Source organism: Heteronotia binoei, chromosome 6, assembly GCF_032191835.1.
Source record: "Heteronotia binoei isolate CCM8104 ecotype False Entrance Well chromosome 6, APGP_CSIRO_Hbin_v1, whole genome shotgun sequence".
Classification (NCBI taxonomy): Eukaryota; Metazoa; Chordata; class Lepidosauria; order Squamata; family Gekkonidae; genus Heteronotia; species Heteronotia binoei.
This window is the reverse complement of record NC_083228.1, coordinates 122,654,619-122,678,110: the sequence shown is the minus strand read 5'-3', so window position 1 is coordinate 122,678,110 and position 23,492 is coordinate 122,654,619. Positions and strand designations below refer to the sequence as shown.

Here is a 23,492-nt window from a genome sequence, read left to right as displayed (position 1 = left end):
TAAAGTATGGGCGTATGGGGGTGTTGATGGGCAGCACAGTTGTGTGAAAATCTTTGCAAGGGCTGTAGGAAGCTGGAAAAACCACAATAACGTCAATCCAGGCAAAATATTGGCAGGGGATATAGATTTCTCTGCTAAACTTGAAAACCTGCAATTACTACCTTATTGTAGAAATTAGGCATTGAATGGTGTGTTTAATGTGTGTATGAAAACACGGAGGCAGGTGAGGGTGCTGGTTATTATGCTGATGGGGAGAGGGAGCCATTTTGCTGGCCTCTCTTCAGCAGCGGCTTTACTAGGAGGATTTGAGTCAACTGGTTCAAAGTAAGGTATGAATCCATATCCCAGCACATGAGGTGGAGGGCATGACTGCATGCAAAAAATCTCTTCCTGCTTCAGCAGGAAGGGCAGGATATAAATCCATTAAACCATTGATCTAGATAGCCCAGGCTAGCTCAATCTCATCAGAAGTAGGGTCGGTCTTGGCTAGTATTTTGGAAGGGCAACTTCCAAGGAATATGAGGGTTATCATGCAGAGGCTGGCAATGGATATTTTGTTTAAAACAAATCTAGCTTACCACTTAGTGGTGCATAATGCTAAAAGAGGTACAACTTCTGACTGCCAGACAATCTTATGATCTCTTGGCTATACTACACACACTGCCGTTAATAATAATGCAATCAAATCAGTTATAACATAACATCACCCACCTCCTGTCAGGGTTTTGAGCAGGAACAGTTAAGGGTGGTGGAGACAGTTAAGGCTGGTGCATTACAAATTACATCACTTTGGTTTATGGGGTTTGCTTCTATTTTTATGGCCTCTTGCTTCAAGGCAAACAACAACAACAAAAACTTAGAATGGGGAACAATGAGATAATAATCAGTCCAAGTTGTGTACCTCAACAACTGATGGAATGCCTTAATAACATCAATCAAGCTGGCAGAGGGTAAAATGCCTCTTGAGGTTGAAAGAGCAAAAATGCCTTGGAGAGGCTAATGCATTCCCAGTTCAGGGGGCACTCAGTTCTTCATTATGTTCAATGAAAGTTTAAGAAGCATCAGAGGCTGTTGAAGAGGCCAGCTTTTGCTCAGACAAGAGGAAAACAAACCTCTTCTATGTACAACCAATGGCAGGCTACCAAAGAGAGCGCTGCTGGTGGGGTGCAAATAGGATTCGAGTCCTGAGTTGGAAAACACCTGCAGACTTTGGGGGTGGATGTGGGAGAGGGAGGGGTGTGGGGGAGGGAGGAGCGTCAGCATGGGACAATGTCATAGAGTCCACCCTTCAAAGCAGCCATTTGCTCCAGGGAAGCTGATCTCTGCCAGCTGGAGATCAGTTGTAAAAGCAGGAGATCTCCAGGCCCCACCTGGACGCTGGCAAGCCTGTTACTGAAAAGAAAAAAATATCTGTATTCAATATTAAACATGAATCTCAGTAAGGGCACTGCTGTGGGCAGAGGCTAAAGCCCAGGGGTGGAGCCCACAGGCTCATAGCCAATTGTACCCTGGCATATATAATATAGTGGGTTCAACGCAAGAAAGAGGCAAGGTGGTAGTGATTATAGATCTTTATTCTAGCACAGCATAGTATAGGGCTTCACTCTAAGACTGGAGAACTGGGCCAACGGGGCCAACTATATACACTACAGGGTTCCCACACAAGCACGCCATTGGATCATTCAAACCAGCAAAGGGCCCGTGATTGGAGCGGGGCAGCAATGATTTGGATCCTACTGTCCATTGTTCCCAAGTCCCCAGGCTCAGTCCTACAGGCTCCAATGAGCCAGGCAGGAACATCATTGCATATACATATTAGCATGGGACACATGGAGTTGCCATATACTGACCATTGGTCCATCAAGATCAGTATTGTCTGCTCAGGCTGGCTGCAGCTCTCCAGGGCTTCAGGCTGAGGTCTTTCACATCACCTACAGACAGATCCTTTTTTGCTGGAGCTGCTGGGGACTGAATCTGAGACCTGCATGCAGAACAGAGGCTCTTCCCCTGAGCCACAGCTTCTCCCCAGGAGAGCTTACCAGATTTCTTTGACAAGGCTTCAGAAGTCAATGGGAAACCAGCAGCTTTCTCACAACCTTCAGAAACGTCTATATTTCGCTTGTCAAGCCTCACCAGTCTGGGTTTTTTTTACTTCACTTATACTTCCAGGGGCTCAAGGGGAATGTGTTCTTTCAGCTATTTGAGCCTCAGTGATCCTGTGAGGAAGGTTTGGCAGCATGAGGACTGGCACAGCGTAGTAAAATCAAAGAACCACAGAGTGGGAAAGGACCTCCAGGATCATCTAGTCCAACCTCCTACAAAATGCAGGAAGTTCAGAACGAGAGCCTCTCACACACACCCAGTGACCTCTGCTCCATACCCTGAAGATGGCAAAAACAAAAAACCTCTCCAGAATCCCTGGCCAAACTAGCCTGAAGAAAAATTGTAGTTAGAGTCAAGAGATGCCTCTGGCGCTGCTCATTTCTGGCCCTTACTTGCTGGCTTCAGGATGAGGGTTGCCAGTTCCCTCCCCCAGCCACCAATAGATGATGGAAGGGTAAGATTGCCAGATCCACGTTGGGAAACTCCTGGAGATTTGGGGATGAAGCCTGGGGAGGACAGAGACCTCAGTGGAATGTGATGCCGTAGAGCTCACCCTCCAAAGCATCCATTGTCTCCAGGGGGGCTGATCTCTGTAGTCTGGAGACGAGGTGTAATTTCAGGGAACCTCCAGGAACAGAATCAGCATTGCTGTGAACTTGGGCAGATCATGAGAGGGAAGGCAAGAAGGGTTGCATCAGTGCTTAGTTCTTGTGGCCCAGGGAAATGCTGATCGCCACTTTGGGGTCAGGAAGCAATTTTTCTCCAGGCCAGATTGTCAAGAGATCCTGGAGGTTTTCGCCATCTTCTGGGCATGGAGCAGGGGTCATTGTGGATGTATGTCTGTGGGGGAGGTATTTGTAAGGTTTTATTATGCCGATTACAATTCAAGAAGCATTTTAAGGTAGATGCTGAGTTGATATAATTTAGTACACCTTCCAATGATGTCAGGGGTGTGCGGCATATGCAAATGAGTCATGCTAATGAGATCCGGCACCTCTTTTTCTGCAAAATGACCCCTGTAAACAGAGAAATCCTGAACAGAATTACCTTATTCTATGCCCACTGACTTGAATGAATTTAGTAGGGTATAATTCTGGTTAGGTTTGTGCTGCTGGTTTTTGTAACTTTGTTGGGAGACTACCTGCCCAGGCAGGTAGCAAAACAAAATGGTAGAACCCTCAGGGGTGGAATGGACCGTGCTCCTTTGGACTGCAGGTGGAGAGAAAGAGATTTTCATTGAATGCTGTGGAAAAACTCTCTGAAATGTTCATAAAAAGTAAACCAGAGAGAGAGATTCTAGGCTAGACCTCTGCATGCTGTGCCAATTCTGAACTTAAAGGGAACTGTAATGTAATTCCTTATCCGCAGCCTGAAGCAGTACAATCCATTCTATCACCTCAGCATTTTGCCACCTCATTTTGCTTCGTGTGTAGACCAGGTAAGGATAACATGTAGCTGCTAAGGGCTGGAGATTTCCCACACCCGGCTGTTTTCACCCGCCACTGCTCCTGTGGGTGGTGAGAGAAATTTCTTAAAAATTGCCTTTACCTCAGTGTTTCCATGGAGAAATAGTTAATTTAGTTATTAGTGCAAAAAACAAAGAGACTGGACTCATACCTTAAGAAAGACTGTCTACATTGTTTGCCTTCATATTTTCTTTAAAAGAGGCCAGACAAGCCTTTGGAACCTCAGGACTCAGGCTGGTCAAGATACGAATTCTGAGACATTAAAGCATTTCTTTCCCAGAGTCTGCTTTGGAGCATCTGCTGAACTGAAATAGTCATAGAATCATAGTTGGAAGAGACCTCCTTGGTCATCTAGTCCAACCCCCTGCACAATGCAGGAAACTCACAAACACCTCCCCCTAAATTCACAGGATCTTTATTGCTGTCAGATGGCCATCTAGCCTCTGCTTTAAAACCTCCAAGGAAGGAGAGCTCACCACCTCCTGAGGAAGCCTGTTCCACTGAGGAACCACTCTTAACAGTCAGGAAGTTTTTTCTAATGTTGAGCCGGAAACTCTCTTGATTTAATTTCAACCCATTGGTTCTGGTCCTACCTTCCGGGGCCACAAAAACAATTCCACACCATCCTCTATATGACAGCCCTTCAAGTACTTGAAGATGGTGATCATATCACCTCTCAGCCGCCTGCTCTTCAGGCTAAACATCCCCAGCTCCTTCAACCGTTCTTCATAGGACTTGGTCTCCAGACCCCTCACCATCTGTCACCCTCCTCTGGACCCGTTCCAGCTTGTCTATATCCTTCTTAAAATGTGATGCCCAAAACTGAACACAATACTTCAGGTGAGGTCTTACCAGAGCAAAGCAATACCATAAAGGCTGTTAGTAGCTGCCTTTAATGAGCAGACCTTGTTCTCAGGTGTAGACTGCAGACAGCAAGGTTCACATGAGCACAGAAAGCTGCCTTCTACTGAATCAGACCCTTGGTCCATCAAGGTCAGTATTGTCTACTCAGACTGGCAGTGGCTCTCCAGAATCTCAAGCAGAGGTCTTTCACATCACCCTGCTCCTTTTCACTGATGATGCTAGGGATTGAACCTGGGACCTTCTGCATGCCAAGCAGATGCTCTGTTACTGAGCCACGGCCCCTCCTTGGATCCCTATTCTAGCATGGGATCTTGCTGGGTACTCCTGTGCCAGTCACTCCCTCTGACATTAGCTGTTTTGGGCCCCACTGGGAGCAAAAATAGTGTATGAATGAAGTCAATAATGCCATTCCAAGTGCAGTGATGCTGTTTATTTCTGTCATTTATATTCTGCCTTCCTCACAAGAACAGAAGGCAGACTACACAAAGAAAGTACAATACACCAAAGGCATTTCAGAAGTCTGAAATGAATCAGAAAGAACTGAAGCATAGCATAAGAATGCACATTAAGCAGTACAAAAATTACATGATAATAAAGATCCTGCTTGCAATAAGCTATACACAGCAGTATAGACCCCAGTCCCTAATCATTTCTCCAAGTAAGCCTGAGAACCATCGTATGTTCTGCACAGAAAGCCCTCTTGAATAATTCAGTTTTGCATCATGCACAAAAGGTCAGGAAAGCGGGAGCTTTCCGGACCTGACCAGTGGAACTTTGTATGTGTGTGTGTTTATGTGTTCATTATATACTAGCAATTATATTCCACATCTTGCTGAAACCCAAGGCAGCTTTAACATACTTTTAAAAAAATCTGTCATAACCACGAAACCAAAACTATCCCACAATAATTATCCCAAAATGATGTGGCAGCCGCAAAGGAGCAGTGCTTGCTCTGGACTCTGTTTTGTGGGTCATTTGAGTGGGCCAGAAGGCCTTAAAGAAGCAAAACTGAAGCAAATGTTTACCTTGAAATAGAGAAGGCCTTCAGGAACCTACTGGCAGAGAGCAGGCAGGGGTGGGGTGAGGTGAATTAACATAAGGAGAAGGACCGTGTTGTCTGCTGTGCAATTCCCTCTTGCAAGGATGTGACATTTGATGGATGGGGACTTTAAGAGCAACAGCCCTTTGCAGTGTCTTAGCACAAGACCATCTGCTCCATCCAGACAAGGGTCATCTGTCAGCATCCCATGTGACCAAAATATCCATGCGTCTCTGATGTGGTTGTCTCTCTCTCTCTCTTTTCCATTCCAACCATTACCTCAGTAAGTGCTACCATTCCATTTATCACAGAGTAGGAATAAGGCTCGTTGTGGAGAAAAAAATACAACGGGCTCTAGAAAGGGGCTCTGGGTGAGTGCCCCCCACCCTTGCTGTTGTTCACCCACCCCAGTCAAGGCATTCACTCCACCCACCCTTAGTTTCTTCCTACCCCCCAACTTCCCACCCCTACCCCCCAGCCTAATATCACTCACCCCCCAAGCACCTTTTCCTCTCAAATTCTCCTGCACCCTTGGCACATCACTCCCCCCCCCCAGCTATGACATTCAGTCACCTACACCCTTGCTTTCTTCCCACCCATCCCCGACCCTTGGCATTCATTCACACACCCCAACTTTGCTGTCTTCTCACCCACCCCATAACTGAAACAGATGCTGACCTCCCCCCACACACACACACACACACGTGTCTGTGGTGGCTGGAAGCCCTGAAAGAGGCTTAGAATGGAGATAAGAAAGAATAATTACAGGGGGCGTGTAGGGCATGATGACAGTCACAGCTGCTGAAGCTCAGCATTCCTTGTAGTGCATTTTTGCCACCTTGTGGTGTTTTGCATCAGCGTGAACTTATGGCATGATTTGTGGTGTTTTGCTTGGTTTGGCTTGGTTGTGTTATGCTATGCACCTCAAGGTGGCTGTTTACTGTAGGGGAACTGATCTGACTTCAGCTTTCCATCTCCTTCCCCCTCCCTGCAGCCTTTACCTAGGAAAAGGACAGTCTTCTGCACCATAGAGACCAAAGCAGGAGGGAAGTGACCTCAGCTGGGTGCAATGACATAGAGTCTACCCTGCCAAATAGCCGTTTTCTCCAGGAGAAGTGATCTCTGCCATCTGGAGATTAGCTGTAATTCTAAGTGATCTCCAGCTTCTAAATGATCTTTGAAGAATTGGGGATGAAGTCTAACAGCAAGTTTTGAGGAAGGGAGGGACTTCAGCAGGGTATAATGCCATATTGTGTCCATCCTCCAAAGCTGCTATTTTCTTCAGGGAAACCGATCTCTGTAGTCTGGAAATGAGATATAATTCTAGGAGAGCTCCAAGCTCCACCTGGAGGTTGGCAACCCTTGTTGGCAACCCTGTATCATTACAAAGTTCCCTGAAGCTAGAGCTCTTTCATGCTAATGTATGCAAATACTTATGATCTTTCCCACTCTTTCTTCAACTTCCTTTTGCATCCTGGGAATTGTGTGCAAGCGTGTAAAGCTCCCTTCAGCAGCAACAGAAAGACTGGTCAGATAAAAGCCCTTTAACTTATAAAACAGAATACCAAAAATACTTCCTTGTTAGGGTTGCCAGACTCTAGGTGGGGCCTGGAGATCTCCAGTTTTTACAACTGATCTCCAGCTGGCAGAGATCAGCTCCCCTGGAGAAAATAAGCTGCTTTGAAGAGTGGACTGTATGGCATTGTACCATGCTGAGACCCCTCCCCTCCCCTCTCCAAGCCCCACCCTCTCCCAGATCCACCCCCAAAGTCTCCAGGTATTTTCCAACACAGACCTGCCAACCCTACCTTGGCTTCTACCACCTTTCACTCACTAGAGGAGGCAGGGAGGCTGGCAGGGAAAAATCAATAAGACACACAATGGTTTTGCTCATCCCTCCATGATGGAACTTTCATATAGTCATAGGGAACTCCCAAGTATCAGTTGCCATTAGAGTTGCCAGCACTGAGTTGGGAAATACCTGGAAATTTGGGAGGTGGAGACTGGAGGAGGTGGGGTTTATGGAGAAAGAGACCTCATTAAGGTACAATTCCATAGACCCCACCCTCCCAAGCAGCCATCTCCCAAGGGTCAAAATCACCCTATATCACAGCAAAAAGTAATGGAGACCTGATAGCTCTTTTAGTAGTGGCATCAGCTATTAAGAAAAAATCAGTCCTCAAGAATAACTTTCTTCAGAAAGGCAAGACAAATGCAGGAGAGTAAAATCTGGAACTGAGGTCAAAAACACCCCTCATTGAAAACATGAAAACGCCACAAACGTAAACGGGGTCTAATTGATCCCACCATTTTTAAAGCTGGGAATATGTACAACTTTGTTTTTAAGAAAACAATCATTGTAACCTTCCCACATACACCCCCCTCCCAAATATGTAACATTGATAAGGTGACTCAGAGGTTTGGAAAAATTGAAGGTGAACAGTTCAGTCCACAGGTGGCTATGGGTCATCTAGACTAACTTCCTCCTGTAAAGTTGAGATGAGCAAATCAGAGGTTTAGAAAATTTGAAGGACAAAGGGAACCTATCAGTTCAGTGGACAGATGAATGGACTCATCTAGAATTACTTCCCTCCCATGTGTTAAATTGAGAAGATCACTCTGAGGTTTGCAAAATCTGAAGGACAAAGGGAAGCAATTAGCTCAGAAAAAACGGGTGGCCAGGGGTCATCTAGAATTCCAGACTTCATGGCTCCTTCAAGTCTGGAAAATGTGCGGTTCAGAGGATGCCTTCAAACATGTTCTGGCATCCTGCTGGTGGACAGACTGACCCTATTTCCAAAACTGCAGTACAGTTCAATTTGAGCTTTTTTATGTAGCTACGGGGATGAGTGAAGCTTTGACAGAGCACAAACACAGAGCTTTTACCTGCTCCTACTATATTATCAACACTTCAGGTTGCAAAGACTGCTTTCCCTTGGGGTCATTGCAACCCCCAATTCCAAAACTGGTGTAAAACCTCAAAGCCAAAAAATGTCTATAGATATAAATTATGGGGGGAGGGGGATTGTTTTCACTGCTTGCTCCACCTTTTGATAAAATGGTCCACCTATTTAAACACGGGAACAGTGCTAAAATCATTTGTTGGGGTAAACAGAAACCCCAATAACCATTTTGCAGAGTACTTTCATTTTCAAGCCAAGTCTATAGAGGGCCAGATGGACCCTATTTCCACTTTTGATGAAACTCAATGTTAAAAAAAGAAAGGCAGCGGGGGAGGGAAGAGAGGGACTTCAGGGCACTGCAGTTCATTGAGGAGAAGGCTCAACAGGAGTTTGATGCCTGTAGAAAGCTTTAAATGGGTAAACCCATTTTTCCATGATTTCCTGGGTAAAAAAAAAACACCCTGATTGCTTGGACAGGCTAGGGAAACTGATCTCTATAGCTGGAGATGAGTTGTAAAAATGAGAGCTCTCCAGGCCACCCCTGGAGGTTGGCAGCCCTAGTTGTCATATTCCAGATATGGCCTGGAGCAGGGGTGGAATTCTAGCAGGAGCTCCTTTGCATATTAGGCCACACATCCCTGAAGTAGCCAATCCTCCAAGAGCTTACAAGGCTCTTTTTTGCAAGCTCCTAAAGGATTGGCTACATCAGGGGTGTGTGACTTAATATGCAAAGGAGCTCCTGCTTGAATTCCACCCCTGGCCTGGCGATCTCCCAGAATTACCACTGACCTCCAGACAACAGAGATCACTTCCCCTGGAGAAAATGGCTGCTATGGAGAGTGGGCCCTATGGTGTTATACCCCCCTCCTTCCCCAGGCTTCACCCCCAAATATTCAGGTGTTTTCCAACCTGGAGTTTGCAACTCTAAATCAGACCCACCTGCTTATATAATGTCAGCAGGAAGTGGTTTGCAGTGCAGCCGTGACAAGAAACCGAAGCCTCCTAGAATATGAATAATGCAGAAACTGCTTCCCTAACGAAAGACGATTTTGTGCCTGTAAACAACTCACTCTATATATCTGCGATATGATTGCTGTTTTAGTTAATTTTCCCTAATGAAGAATGGTGTTGCAATACAAACAACACTTGCTAATAATAAGCAAGGCGACGGTGCAGCTGTAGGCGGCAAACTTTCAATCAACGGCAGCAAGGATGGAAGAGCCAATGAGAATCTCTCCGGTAACAGCTCTCTTGTGTTTTGGAGGGCAAAGGAGTGGGCTGGCAATGGAGCTTTGTTGGGATTGAGGATTGATAAAAAGGGATGCGAAGAATGAATAAGGGTGTGCTGAGTTCCTCATAGGCCCTGAGGGGGTGGGTGACACTTTTCCCAAGAGTCTCTGCTCTATAAGTGTCTCAACTTTGGCTGCAAAGTTTAGTTAGTTTACAATATGAATGTATTTGTCAATTAAGATCATCATTCGAGGCTCTTATCTGGTTGGTTCTGCCAGGGCTGGTGTCAGGGGTTGGCACTGTAGGGCACCTGCCAAGACTTAAACTTCAGCAAGGGGTCTGCTGTTGATCTCAGAAGCCCCTTGATCCAGCTGCTTCACCAGGGAGAAAGAGCAGCCGCTGCCACCCCCACCCTTATCACCTCATCTTCTCCCTCTGATCAGCAGGAGAGGTTCAGACTGGGATGGAGCAGTAGTAGAATATCTGCTTTGCACTAGGGTTGGCAGGTCCCCTGCGTTTACTTCTGGGTGACGTCGTTGCGCCAGCGACGTAGGGGAAGGTTCCCCCTGCCGGCCCAATGTGGGCCAGCGGATTGAGAACCTCCCGAGCGGGGGAACCCCCACCCGGACCAGGGGCTTGGCAGCCCTTTGTACACAGAAGGTCCCCAGTTCAGTCCCAATTAAAAGGGTCAGGTTGTAGGGAGTGTGGAAGACCTCTACCTGAGATTCTGAAGAGTGGCCACCCATCAGAATAAACATTACTGACATAATCATACAAGAATGATCAGGGGCCTGGAGACCTGGAGAAGAGGAGTTGAGGGGGGAACATGATTGCTGCCTTTAAGTATATGAAGGGCTGTCACTGGCCAAGAGCTCTTCCTGTTGGCTGCAGGGGATTGGACTTGCAATTAATGGGTTTAAATTAAGGGCAAAAGGTACCAGCTAGATTAGGGTTGCCAGGTCCGGGTTGGAAAATACCTGGACACTTTGGGGGTGGATCTGGGAGAGCTGATCTCTGCCACCTGGAGATCAGTTGTAAAAGCGAGAGATCTCCAGACCCCACCTGGAGGCTGGCAACCCTAAGCTGGATACTAGCAAAAACTTTTTTACGTGAAGAGTTGTTCAACAGTGGAATCAGCTACCGGTGGAGGGGGTGAGCTCCCCTCACTGGCAGGCTTTAAGCAGCAGCTGGACAAACACTTGTCAGGGATGCTCTAGATGGATCCTGCATTGAGCAGGGGGTTGGACTAGATGGCCTGTATGGCCCCTTCCAAATCTGTGATTCTGTTCTATGATTTCATATAAGACAAGTTCATGCATTCCTAAAAGGCAAGGGCAAGACTCAGCGGTAGAGCATCTGCTTTCCATGAAAAAGGCCCCGGACTGAATCTTCAAATGTCAGGTTGGATCCAGTAGTAGGTGATATAAAAGATCTCTGTCGGAGACCCTGGAGAGCTGCTGCCACTTAGAATAGACAATACTGACCTTGATGGACCAAAGAACCACCACAAAATGCTTTAGTACTTTAAAAACAAATATGTCTTTCCCAGTGGGATGTTGCTGTAGCCCCAACAGGCAGATCTAGTTACTCTTCTGAAATTATTAGGGCCAGAAAAAGCACCCTGTTGATTGGGTACTGTGTTTGGAAGCAATCTGCAAAACAGAAAACCAAAATTCTTCTCCTTAATTTTTTTTTTAAATGAAGTCCCTCACCCAAGTATTTGTGGCATATGCTAAATTTTCTGCTAATTAGCAATGGGGATGAAAAATGGATCATTTGCCGCCTGGGGGAACGTTATGCGCCTTGGAAGTTTTCTCTTGGCTTCACAATGAGATGCTTCAAAGGTGGAAAAGATAGAAGCCTTTAATTATAAAGCACTCAGTCGAAACCCATCCAGATGTTTAAATGTCATTTCCAAAGTTGTGAAAATGGCATCTTTGGGCATTCTTTGAAGCCAACCATCTTAACAAAAAAGACTCCTGCCACTAGGCAAACTAGGCAATTGTCTAAGGCACTGGCCTTCTGGGGGCACCAAATTGGGCAAACACGACCCCATGTGACTCAGTGGTATTATCAGTGCAGGGCGGGGGTACCCGAAGTTAGCCTTGCATAAGGTGCCAGACAGTCTAGGGCTGGCCCAGGAAATAAGAGTCAGCTCTCTGGTCTGTCTAGCATGCTACTCCAGTGGCAGTGGTTCTCCAAGGTCCTTCCCAGGGTTACCTTCTGGACTTCTTTTCTGGGATTTTCTACATCAAAAGCAAATCTGGGGTGGAATTCTAGCAGGAGCTCCTTTGCATATCAGGCCACACACCCCCAATGTAGCCAATCCTCCCAGGGCTTACAAGGATCTTTTTTGTAAGCTCTTGGAAGATTGGCTACATCAGGGGTGTGTGGCCTAATATGCATAGGAGCTTCTAGAATTCCACCCCCGGCCCCACCACATCCTTAACAAATACCAATTTCCACATGTGGAATCCAGGATTCCCACATGGTGAGCAACCACTGAACCACCGCTGATGTGTCCAGAGCTTTCTTTTTTGCCTTAAAAAGGATGCCAATAGCCCTATGCGAGCTTCCACTGGTTTCACCAATTGCACCCTTGCTCTGTAGATCTTCACTAGGCTGTTTCTCAGAACTCACTGCCCCCAAGAACAACAACATTTTGGAGGGCTCAGTAGGATATAGAAGAAGACGGGTATCACTGTTGCCCCTCCTATGGAAAGGATACTTAATTTTTCTTAATGATGTGATTAAAGGCCCATTATGTGGTTGTCCTCACAATAACCCTGTAATGAAGGCCAGTCTTACTAGCTCCAGGATGTCAACCACAGTTCGAGATGAGAAGCTGTGGTTTGTCTAATCTGAGGTTACTTGGGAGTTCCCAGGAGCAAGGCCAGATTACAATTAGGCCAAGTAGACACTGTCCTATGGGCCCCCACATCTTTAGGAGCCCCAGACCGGCTCCCCCTCCAGTCCCCCCCACTGCTTGCAGCCCTCCCAGCCTGCACACACAGCCAGCAACTGAGCAGCTCTTTGCTCAACTTGCCTGATGTGGCTCCTTCTGGCATCATTGCCAAGTTTGCCTCTCTCTGCCTCTCCCCTGCAGCTTAGTCAAAGGGGCTTTTGAGAAGGTGCCTGCAGGCTGCAGTGGGGGCCGCGAGTAGGGGAGCGGGCACTCTGACTCCAAGATAATTTGCAAGGGGGCCTCCAAGATTTTGATTGCCTAGGGGCCTGCACAGGGTTTAATCTGGCACTGCCCAGGAGGAGGAGGAGGAGAATTGCAGATTTATACCCCACCCTTCTCTCTGAATCAGAGACTCAGAGCGGCTTACAATCTCCTATGTCTTCTCTCCCCACAACAGACACCCTGTGAGGTGGGTGGGGCTGATAGGGCTCTCACAGCAGCTGCCCTTTTAAGGACAACCTCTGCGATAGCTATGGCTAACCCAAGGCCATTCCAGCAGATGCAAGGTGGAGGAGTGGGGAATCAAACCCGGTTCTCCCAGATAAAAGTCCACGCACTTCACCACTACACCAAACTGGCTCTCCCAAACTGGAGGGGTGAGAGAGGATCAGGGTCACTTGGATTTTATTTCTACTCACCTTTCTAGATGTGCATGCCCCCCCCATCAAGTCGCAGCCAATTTATGGTGACTGTCAGTCCCATAGGATTTTCAAGGCAAGAGACATTCAGAGGTGGTTTCCCATTGCCTGGGTCTGCATAGCAACCCTGGATTCTTGGGCAGCATCCAAATACTGACTAGAGCAAACCCTGCTTAGCTTCCAAGATCTGATGCAATTGGGCTAGCCTGGGCCATCCAGGTCAGGGGAGATGTGTCCTAAACTTTTATATTGTTGATTGGTTGGCAGGGTTGTCAACTGATGGGGGCGGCGGGAACTGGCCTAATAAGAGGGAGATCTGCAGGAAGCAGGCAAGGCCTTTTTACAAACTGAGAGCCAGTCTGGTGTAGTGGTTAAGAGTGATGACACTAATTGGGGAGAACCAAGTTTGATTCCTCACTCCTTCTAGCGTTGCCAATCCCCAGGTGGGGGCAGGGGATCCCCCGGTTTGGAGAACCTCTCCCCGCTTCAGGGTCATCAGAAAGCGGGGGGAGGGGAGGGAAATGTCTGCTGGGAACTCTATTATTCCCTATGGAGATTTATTCCCATAGAAAATCATGGAGAATTGATCCGTGGGTATCTGGGGCTCTAGGTGGGGCTGTTTTGGGGGGTAGAGGCACCAAATTTTCAGTATAGCATCTAGTGCCTCTCCCCAAAATACCCCCCAAGTTTAAAAAAGATTGGACCAGGGGGCCCAATTCTATGAGCCCCAAAAGGTGTCCCTATCCTTCATTATTTCCTATGGAAGAAAGGAACTGAAAAAGTGTGCCGTCCCTTTAAATGTGATGGCCAGAACTCCCTTTGGAGTTCAATTATGTTTGTCACAGCCTTGATCTTGGCTCCACCCCTAATGTCTCCTGGTTCCACCCCCAAAGTCCCCAGATATTTCTTGAATTGGACTTGGCAACCCTAACTCCTTCACATGCAGCCAGCTGAATCAGTCATAGTTCTCGCAGAGCTGTTTTCACAAGAGCAGTTCTCAGTCAGAGCTCTCTCAGCCCCATCTACCTCATCACAGGGTGTGTCTTGTGGGGAGCGGAAGGGAAAGAGATTGTAAACCACTCTGAGACTCTGGCTGGATTCAGACGGCCAATTTGAACCGAAATAGGGGGATTAAAAAGTCAAGGTCAGACAGGCACAGCTGCCGCTGGTTCCACTCTCACACTCACCCTGTCCTCCGACATCTCTGAGATGGATTAAATAGCTCCCAGTAGAGACGTGGTGGCAAAATCTTCTGCCACACCCCTCCTGCATTTCCTGATGTCTGACCGTGGGAGTGCACAAGCAAGGAGGACTGGAGGTGTGAATCCGCCAATTCGCTCTAGGCACTCATCAGAATTTGTTTTAAAAAATTCACTGCCACTGAATGCATGAACTCATGACCACTAAAAATGGAAGGGGAAAAAAGAAACCCAAACTGCGCTAAAGGGATGGGCACAACCATGGTTCTTTTTCTTGCAGGAGCTCCTCTGCATATTAGGCCACACACCCCTGATGTAGCCAATCCTTCTGGAGCTTACAGTAGGCCCTGTACGAATAGCCCTCTAAGCTCCTGAAGGATTGGCTAAATCAGGGGGCGTGGCCTAATATGCAGAGGAGCTCCTGCTAGAAAGGAGCCCAGGCCACAGCAACCATGTGAACGCTCCAAAGCAGGCCCCCCTCTCCCGTGATATACAGACGTCTCATGCGGTAGTGTGTGAACTGGATTTGCCCACTCCATTTTGGGTCAGCACAATTTGAGACGCCTCCCATGCACATGGAGCTGCCCATCTGTACCCAGCCTCTGAGTGAAAAGCTGGATATAAATCCAATCTCTCCTCCTCCTCCTCCTCCTCCACCTTCTCCTCTTCCTCTGTGAGAAGAAATCTGGTAGACCGCTCTAATATATAACCAATGGCATTTCTAAAAATCCTTTCATGAAAACAGAGCAAACGCTGAGTTCTTTTCAGGTTACGATTGCTTGAGGGCAAATATCTGCGGAAAGTCTCGATTTCAGTCAATCAAACAATCATGTTAGCACCGTTTTCTGCTAGATTGATTTAATCATTGTATATATTAAAAACACTGGGTGATAATGGAGAAGGGGAAAAACTTTATGGAAATGGAGAGGACTGTTTTTCTTCAGGTGGTTGGAAAGATATTGTTTTATGCTTTGCTCCTTAAAGTTCAGGGTTTCTCTTTACAGGGCAAACTTCCTTTGGGGGAAAAAAATGCCCGAATCTTGTTATTTTTCTTGCAGCCTATTAAGGTCCAAAAACACAGTGAAAGCAGGCTTTGCAAAGATGCAATAACAAAAGAAGCAAGCAGGCAGGCAAGCTCTGGACGAGAGCCCAGCAATCAAGCAGAGGAAAAAAGAATACATATAAATGTATTTCTAAATCAGGCTCTATTACCTAACTGACCAGTGGCCCCATTCTTTTAAAATATGGGCTGGTCACCATCAGAGTTCCTGTTTTGGGGGAAGAAGACAGAAGAGAGTTAGTCTGCTTTATGAGTTTTGAAAATAGTGCCTCAAGGATATTCAGCATGCCTCTAGAACTGAACTGAATCTAAGATCTTTCATGTTTCTGTGGTTAGTTGAAATGAACTTTGCCTCTGTCCTCATTGGTTCAGACCTTAAGCATTTGTTTTGAAGATCTTTCTCTAAAAACACACAAATATAATAATTAAGCACTGTCAAGTCACAGCCAAAGTATGGCACAACCCCTCATCGGGTTTTGAAGTAGGGTTCCCAAGTTGCTGCCAGGGGTGAGGTTTCCCCCCATTTTGGGGGCTCTAACCCAACACCCTATAATAGGCCAGCAGGAGGAACCCTGCCTCCAAAGAGCTCCTGCACGCTGTGACATGCCTGGCACCAGGGCTTTTTTTGTAGCTGGAACTCCTTTGCATATTAGGCCATTCACCCCTGATGTAGCCAACCTTCCAAGAGCTTACAGGGTCTACTGTAAGCTCCAGGAGGATTGACTACAACCAAGGGTTGTTTTGTAGAAAAATAGATGATGGAGCTCATTAGCATAACTAATTAGCATATGCTGCCCCCCCCCAGCCAAAAGCAACTTGATGCAAGAAAGGAGAGCCCCAGGCGAGCGAGGCCTGCTTCGACTGGCTAGATATCCAGCCAGCCCAAGCAGACCTTGCTCAACTGGGGCTCTCCTTGGCTGTCCCCCCCCTCACCCAGTCAAAAGGCCAGCAAGCCACCTACCACCCAAAATCACCTAAGAAGTGGAGAAAGGGTGGTGCGGGCTTCTCCGGGGGTTAATGAGAGCTGCTGGGGGCATGGCAAAGCTCCTGGTGGCTGGCAGGCTGCCTGCTCTCCTAATTCAGGGATTGTTATGCAGCTGCACCCACTATTCAATGGACAAAGTAGATGGGGAGGAAGAGGGGGAACTCTCAGAAAGGTTCAGGAGCTGCACTCCTGTGAGCTCCTGCTGAATTCAAGGCCTGGCTACAACAAAGGTGTGTGGCCTAATGCGCAAAGGAGATCCTACTACAAAAAAGCCCTGCCCAGCACAATGATGTCACCCGGAAGTGAGGGTATTGCGCAGGGTACATCCCGTGCATGACATTCTAACAACTGGGTACCCGATCGCTAAAGCATCACACACGCGATGTGCCAAGTGCAGTACCATCACTTTAGGGTGATATCATCATGCAGTGCACCTGAGAAGAATCCCCTGCTCAGAGCCAGATAAGACGTGGGAACCTTATTTTGAAGACAAGAGACGAGGCGAGGTGGTTTGCCATTGCTTTCCTCTGTGGTCTTCCTTGGTGGTCTCCCATTCAAGTACTGACTGTGGCCAGCCCTGCTTCGCTTCCAGGCTCTGATAAGATTGGACTAGTCAGGCAGCTCACAAATCTAGATGGAAATTAATGTAAATGCAAGCACTGAAACCAAGTAAGATATTAATCTTTGTGCTTTCTCTCTCTTTCCAGTCTCACTGTCATTTCCCCCCCATACAAGAAGCACACAAGAAGGCTTCAATCCCCACTTCTCAAAGGGCTGCAGAAGCTTCACTTCACATTCACAAGGATGAGGCTTTGATCTGTCATGCGGCTTCCTCAGCGGCTGAAGTGAATGCTGTCAAGCTCCGTAACTGGACCTAGTTGAACTCTTCTGCTGGCATCTGTTTCAATTCCCTGACGTTACAATGAGTGGCGTTCTGTCATACTTGGATCCTCGACGGATCCAGTGGGGTGCCACGTGGTATGCCGTGCATTCTAGAATCCTCCGCACAAAGCCTGTGGAATCCATGTTGGAAGGGACAGGCACAACCACATCTCATGGGACCAAACTGGCCCAGGTACTCACGACTGTGGATCTGGTTTCACTGGGTGTTGGAAGCTGTGTCGGCACTGGGATGTATGTGGTCTCTGGCTTGGTTGCCAAGGAGATGGCGGGCCCTGGTGTCATAGTTTCTTTCATCATTGCAGCTGTAGCCTCCATTTTGTCTGGTGAGTCTTCTCCAAAATGTATTACTGTATTTACCATTTATTACTTGTAAAAAAAAATTATAACTGATTCCATGTATCATCTGAGGTGGTGGTTTACATTATGTTTCATGAACGCCTGCTCTTATGCCTCATCTCATTAGTCCTAGTGTTGCCAACCTCCAGATTGAGCCTGGAGACCTGGAATTACCCCTGATCTCCTGAATAAAATGACTACTTTGGAGATAGGGCTCCAGGGCATTGTACCCCACTGAGGCACTAACCCCCCCCCCTTTCCTCACACATGTTCATGTGTAAATGTCCATGTCCAGGGAGGGACAATACTATTCTAGAAGCCAGATGCCAGTGACTGAATGGCCTGTTGGAGAACTGTTGTTGAATTCAACAGTGCTGCTGGTAAAGCAACAGTGGAGAACAGTTGTTGAATTCATGGGCTGCTGGTAAAGCAAGGTCAGCTTTTGAGGGAGAGGCTGAGAAAGATGCCTCCAGTGTTCCACTTGGCTGAAGATGCCAGGCAACCAGCACTGGCAAGGGGCTAAAGGAAATGCCATCAAGTCACAGCTGGTTTCTGTAGAATTTTCAAGAGAAGAGATGAACCAAGGCGGTTCTCCATTGCTTGCCTCTGTGTAGCAGCCCTTGAAGCTCTTGGTAGCTTCCCATCTGAGTACTAACCAGGGCCGACCCTGCTTAGCTTCCAAGAGCCAATGAGATTGGGCTAGCCTAGGCCATCCAGGTCAGGATGTCTTCTTATTGAATGGAGCACTACAACCTAATTTGTAAATCAGATTGTTGTGTATGCGGACTCAAGTGAAGACTGAATAGGGTGTTCCTGCCTGGCTCATTGGAGCCATAAGAACGGAGCTTGGGGGACTTGGGAACAATGGGCAGCAGGATCCAAATCCCTGCTGCCCTGCACCAATCCCGAGTTTCCTGCTGGTTTGAATGATCCAGTAACGTGCTTGCATAGGAACCCTGAGTTGTATATAGTTGGCCCCATTGGCCCAGTTCCTCAGTCTTGAAGTGCAGCTTACCTAATGCTGTACCTAATAAAGAACTGGTGCCTACTATCACCTCGCCTCTTCCATGCATTGAACCCATCATATTATTCAGATCTTATACTTCGTTGGTTGCAAGAAATAAGAAGCAAACAAGCACTGAATGAAAGCCGCTGACTTCTGGCCGAGGGTATGACTTGATGCGTGCTTTGTTGTTGTTGTTCAGTCACACAGTCGAGTCTGACTCTTTGCAACCCCATGGACAAAGTCATGCCAGGCTCTCCTGTCTTCTACCATCCTCTGAAGTCTGCTCAATTTCGTGTTAGTTACATCAGTAATGCTGTCCTGCCATCTCATCTTTTGCCCTCCCCTTCTTCTTTTGCCTTCTGTCTTTCCCAGCATCAGGGTCTTCTCCAGTGAGTGCTCCTTTCTCATTTGGTGGCCAAAGTATTTGAGTTTCAGCTTCAAATTTCAGTTTCCTACACATCCCTTTTATTTCTGGCATTTGTCCTTTACAGTCCAGTGATAGCAAGCAGACACAGTGTTCTAGTGTTAGCCGCTGAAAGGAGGCTTTTGTTGCCGAGTCTTTTACTGATGTGTTGGATTTGGAAGTGGGTGTTTGTTAAGACAACTTAGAAGAACCTCAATGTGGCATATTAGTTGTCAATGTGATGAAATGTTCCTGCTGGGCTGTTGTTGTTGTTTTAAGCCTTTCTCAAAACAGTGGAAAGGTATCCAATATAAAATAAATGAGTTGGCTTTATTCCCTCCTATTGCCATTGTGCACCACACTGAATTCTATTTTCTGTGATGAGACTGGAATTCCAATAAAGGTTTACCAGGTTTCAGGTAACTGAATGAGAGACAGAGAAAGAGGGAGGGGGGGAAATCTGTGCAGATGTTCAAAAGCACATAATTCCATTTGTGCACAGTGGGTACAGTCCTGCTTACCCATCCCCACATTTGTACATTCACCTGATCATTTGTAGTGAGCTCTGTCCCAAGGTTGCCAGCTCCAGCTTGGGAAATGCCTGGAGATTTTGAGGGTGGAACCTGAGGAGACTGGGGTTTGGGGATGGGAAGGTAGGGTTGCCAGGTCTGACTCAAGAAATATCTGGGGACTTTGGGGGTGGAGCCAGGAGCAAGGACAAGCATGACTGAACTCCAAAGGGAGTTCTGGCTGTCACATTTAAAGGGATCGCACGCCTTTTAAATACCTTCCCTCCATTTGGTAATAATGAGGGATAGGGGCACCTTTTTAGGGAGCTCATAGAATTGGACAGCCTGGTCCAATCTTTTTGAAACTCAAGGAGTGTTTTGAAAAGAGGCACCAGATGCTATGCTAAAAATTTGGTGCCTCTATCTCAAAAAGCAGCCCCCTCCCGAGCCCCAAATACCCACAGATCAATTACCCATTATATCCTATGGGAATTGATCTCCATAGAGTATAATGGAGTGCCCAGCAGACATTTCCCTCCCCTCCCAGCTTTCTGATGACCCTGAAGTGGGGGGAGGGCCTCCAAAACAGGGGATCCCCTGCCCCCACCTGAGGATTGGCAACCCTATGGGGGGGAGGGACTTCCATGGGGTATAATGTCATATAGAGTCCACCATCCAAAGCAGCCATTTTCTCCAGGGAAATTGATCTCTGTTGCCTGGAGATGAGTTGTAATCTCAGGAGATCTCCAGCCACCACCAGGAAGCCAGTAACCTTAGTCTGCATGCGTATATATTTATATGCACATATACACATCCATGCTCATATGTGTATATGCAAGTACATAGTACTTTCGTGTAATCAAGTGCAGTGAACATTATACAGAGAAAAGCTGTCAAAATCCTCCTTTCCGAAACTCATGGAAGAACCTTATACGTATGTAGTTCTTCACACACAGGAGCTCACCGCAGACAGTCTGATGGATGCCCTGAAGTGGTGGGGTGTGCCAGCAGGTACAGCCTCATCACTTTCTACCCACATAACTCTATACCCTTATGCACTTAGGCTCTGTTCTTGTTCCCAATCTGAAATAGATTCTCTGGAGTATATATTCTTTAATTGCTCTTTTCATACGGTGAGTCAAAGGGAAATTATTATCCCGCTATTGGAAGGGTTCCCCGGCAAATCAAATAAATGCAAATTAGATTATCTTCTGTCAGATAGGAACCACCAGACAACAAGACAGGTGGCTAGGTTCTGTTCCCAGGTTTATAAAGAATGCAAAAAGCGAGACAAATAGGTCAAACTGTAAATCTTTTAGCAAATTTTAAAGTGATTTTAAAAGGTTTAAAGGGTTAAATAATAATCATCTTTTTATTGTTATAACCCCCAAGCCACCAAATCTTAATATGTAGACTCTTTGGGCGTTTTCGCACTCACCTTCAGCCGGCGCGACCCCCCTCTTCACCGCGCAGGATGTGCGCGGATTTCGCACTAAACGCCGCGGAGCAGCTGGAAGAGCCGGAAACTCCCGGCGCAAAAGCCGCTCAAACGGAAACTGCTTTTTGGCGGTTTCCATTTGAGCGGCTTTTGCGCCGGGAGTTTCCGGCTCTTCCGGCTGCTCCGCGGCGTTTAGTGCGAAATCCGCGCAGATCCTGCGTGGTGAAGAGGGGGGTCGCGCCGGCTGAAGGTGAGTGTGCGAACGCCCTTTGTGGGACTTTTTATAAGGTACTTTTAAGGTTGTTCTAAATGACTTACATGTTCTGGTCAATGACTGTATTAATAAACTGACTGACTACCCACATAACAATATACATTTGTTTTTGAATCCGCACAAATCTAAGATTTCACTTGCAGTTTTAGACCAGGAAAGATAAATTGTACACATTGGATCCATGTCCCCTCCTCAACAACTTTAGTCAAGCCTTTATTTACTTTAGGGGTTTTTTTTTTCTTTAACGGTGCAGCGGCTATTTGTATTTATTTCTTTAGATATCTATATCCTGCTTGAAGCTGGACAGAAAGCACTCCAGTGGCAAGCGGGCAGGGGGGAAATGAGCATGAGAAGATCAGCGGAAAAATTTTAGGAGCCTGGGGAGGGGAGGGACCTCAGCAGGATCGAATGTCATAGGATTCATCCTCCAAAGCATCCATTTTCTCCAGTGAAACTGATCTTGGTCATCTCATCTGGAGATTAATTGTAAAAGCAGGAGCTCTTCAGATGCTACCTGGAGGATGGCAACCATACCCAAAACCATTAATAGCAAGCTGAAATTTTCCAAAGACTTCAATTTTGTATAATTCAGCTCCATGATATTTGCTTTCAGTCTGGTTGGCTGCTCTGGTGATGTAGCTGAGCTCTGTGAAGGGTTCTTGCTAATTTACTTATTTAATTTTATTTGGTTTTAATTGCTGTTTTAATTCAGCTGTGGGTCTTTCAAGTTATATTTTCTTTAGCGAGTGACTGACCTTGACAGATATGATAGATAGGAGAGGTTTTTTGTTTCTTTCAAGAGTGGTGAAGACCATGACCTCAGCTGAGTCAGCTGAGTGTGAGAAGAGAGACTGAGAGACAGAGCACAATTAGAGAGACTGAATTATTGTTCTTGTATTCATTTAGTCTTCTTTTTCTTTTAGATTAGCTATTACTATTGTATCAGTTGGTTAGGTGAGTTGTTGGCTTGTTTTTAGAGAATAGGTACAATATGAGTAGATATGCTTAATATTTTTTTTAAGTATCCCTGACTGTTCTCTGGAAGGTCAGATGCTGAAGCTCAAATACTTTGGCCACCAAATGAGAAGGGAGCACTCACTGGGGAAGATCCTGATGCTGGGAAAGACAGAAGGCAAAAGAAGAAGGGGATGGCAAAAGATGAGATGGCTGGCCAGAGTTACTGATGTAACTAACATGAATCTGAGTGGACTTCAGAGGATGGTGGAATACAGGAGGGCCTGGCGTGACTTGATCCATGGGGCCACAAAGATTTGGACTAGACTGTGCAACTGAACTACAACATACTATGAGTGGCCTGACCTGGATAGCCCAGGCTAGTCTGATCTCATCAGCCCTTGGAAGCCAAGCAGAGTCAGCCCTGGCTAATATTTGGGTGGGAGACTACTAAGAAATCCCAGGGTTGGGATGCAGAGGCAGGCAATCACAAACCACCTCTGAATGTCTCTTGCCTTGAAAACCCTACAGGGGTTGCCATAACTCGGCTTATAACCGATGGCACATTCCACCACCACCACAATAGGAGTAGGAGCAGGAAAAGAAGTCTGTTGGGACTTTTGAACTTTCCTATCATGAATCAAAGCAGATTGGATTCCCCCCCCCCTTTATTTTGGTATGACTATTACTAATAGGTTTCAGGTGCTTCAGAAGGATGCTTTAGAATGCACTGAAGCTGATAATTCCAATCACCCGTAATTATCTTGCCTCTCTCCTAGTGTTATTGCCTCCTTAGTTCAGGGCTTACATCATACAGGTGAAAAGACCAAAAATCAGACTGTCGTCTTTCTGCTGAATGTTGGAGCGTTGGTCTCCAATGTGAATTGTTTTAGTCATTTTCAAAGCTTATTGAAGCCTCGCGTGAAACAGGGCATTTAGTGCATCCCTGTTGTGTTCTATTGCCTTGCTGCATTCCATCTTGATATTGGCTAACAGAGAAGACTTGGAGCATTGGACTCTGCTTTCACGGCACTGCACACTATTTCCCGACTCCAGCTTCAAGGAATAGACTGCCGGATATCAATATATGAATAGGTGATTCGGAAGTAGTTCTCTTTTGCGCTTTGTAATACACTGAATTTTCTGAGTATTTTGCCATAAAAAAAATTGAATTTCTAAGAATTGAGGTTGATTTAGTGTGAATGCCTGTGCTGCCA

At 46.6% G+C, this 23,492-nt stretch overlaps 2 protein-coding genes across 2 annotated transcripts in view; one reads left to right on the top strand and one right to left on the bottom strand.

Moving 5' to 3' along the window:
• Positions 1-17,285: 17,285 nt before the first annotated feature.
• Positions 17,286-23,492, top strand: part of SLC7A14 (solute carrier family 7 member 14) — a 44,794-nt gene continuing 38,587 nt past the window's right edge. Inside the window, exon 1 of the mRNA XM_060242510.1 lies at positions 17,286-17,678. Within this exon, the coding sequence (XP_060098493.1) occupies positions 17,375-17,678 (304 nt within the window). The 5' untranslated portion in view covers positions 17,286-17,374. The remainder of the gene's footprint in view (positions 17,679-23,492) is intronic.
• Positions 18,329-23,492, bottom strand: part of GPR160 (G protein-coupled receptor 160) — a 302,729-nt gene continuing 297,565 nt past the window's right edge. The window contains exon 3 of the mRNA XM_060242515.1: positions 18,329-18,339. The gene's annotated coding sequence lies outside the window, so the exon portion shown is untranslated. The remainder of the gene's footprint in view (positions 18,340-23,492) is intronic.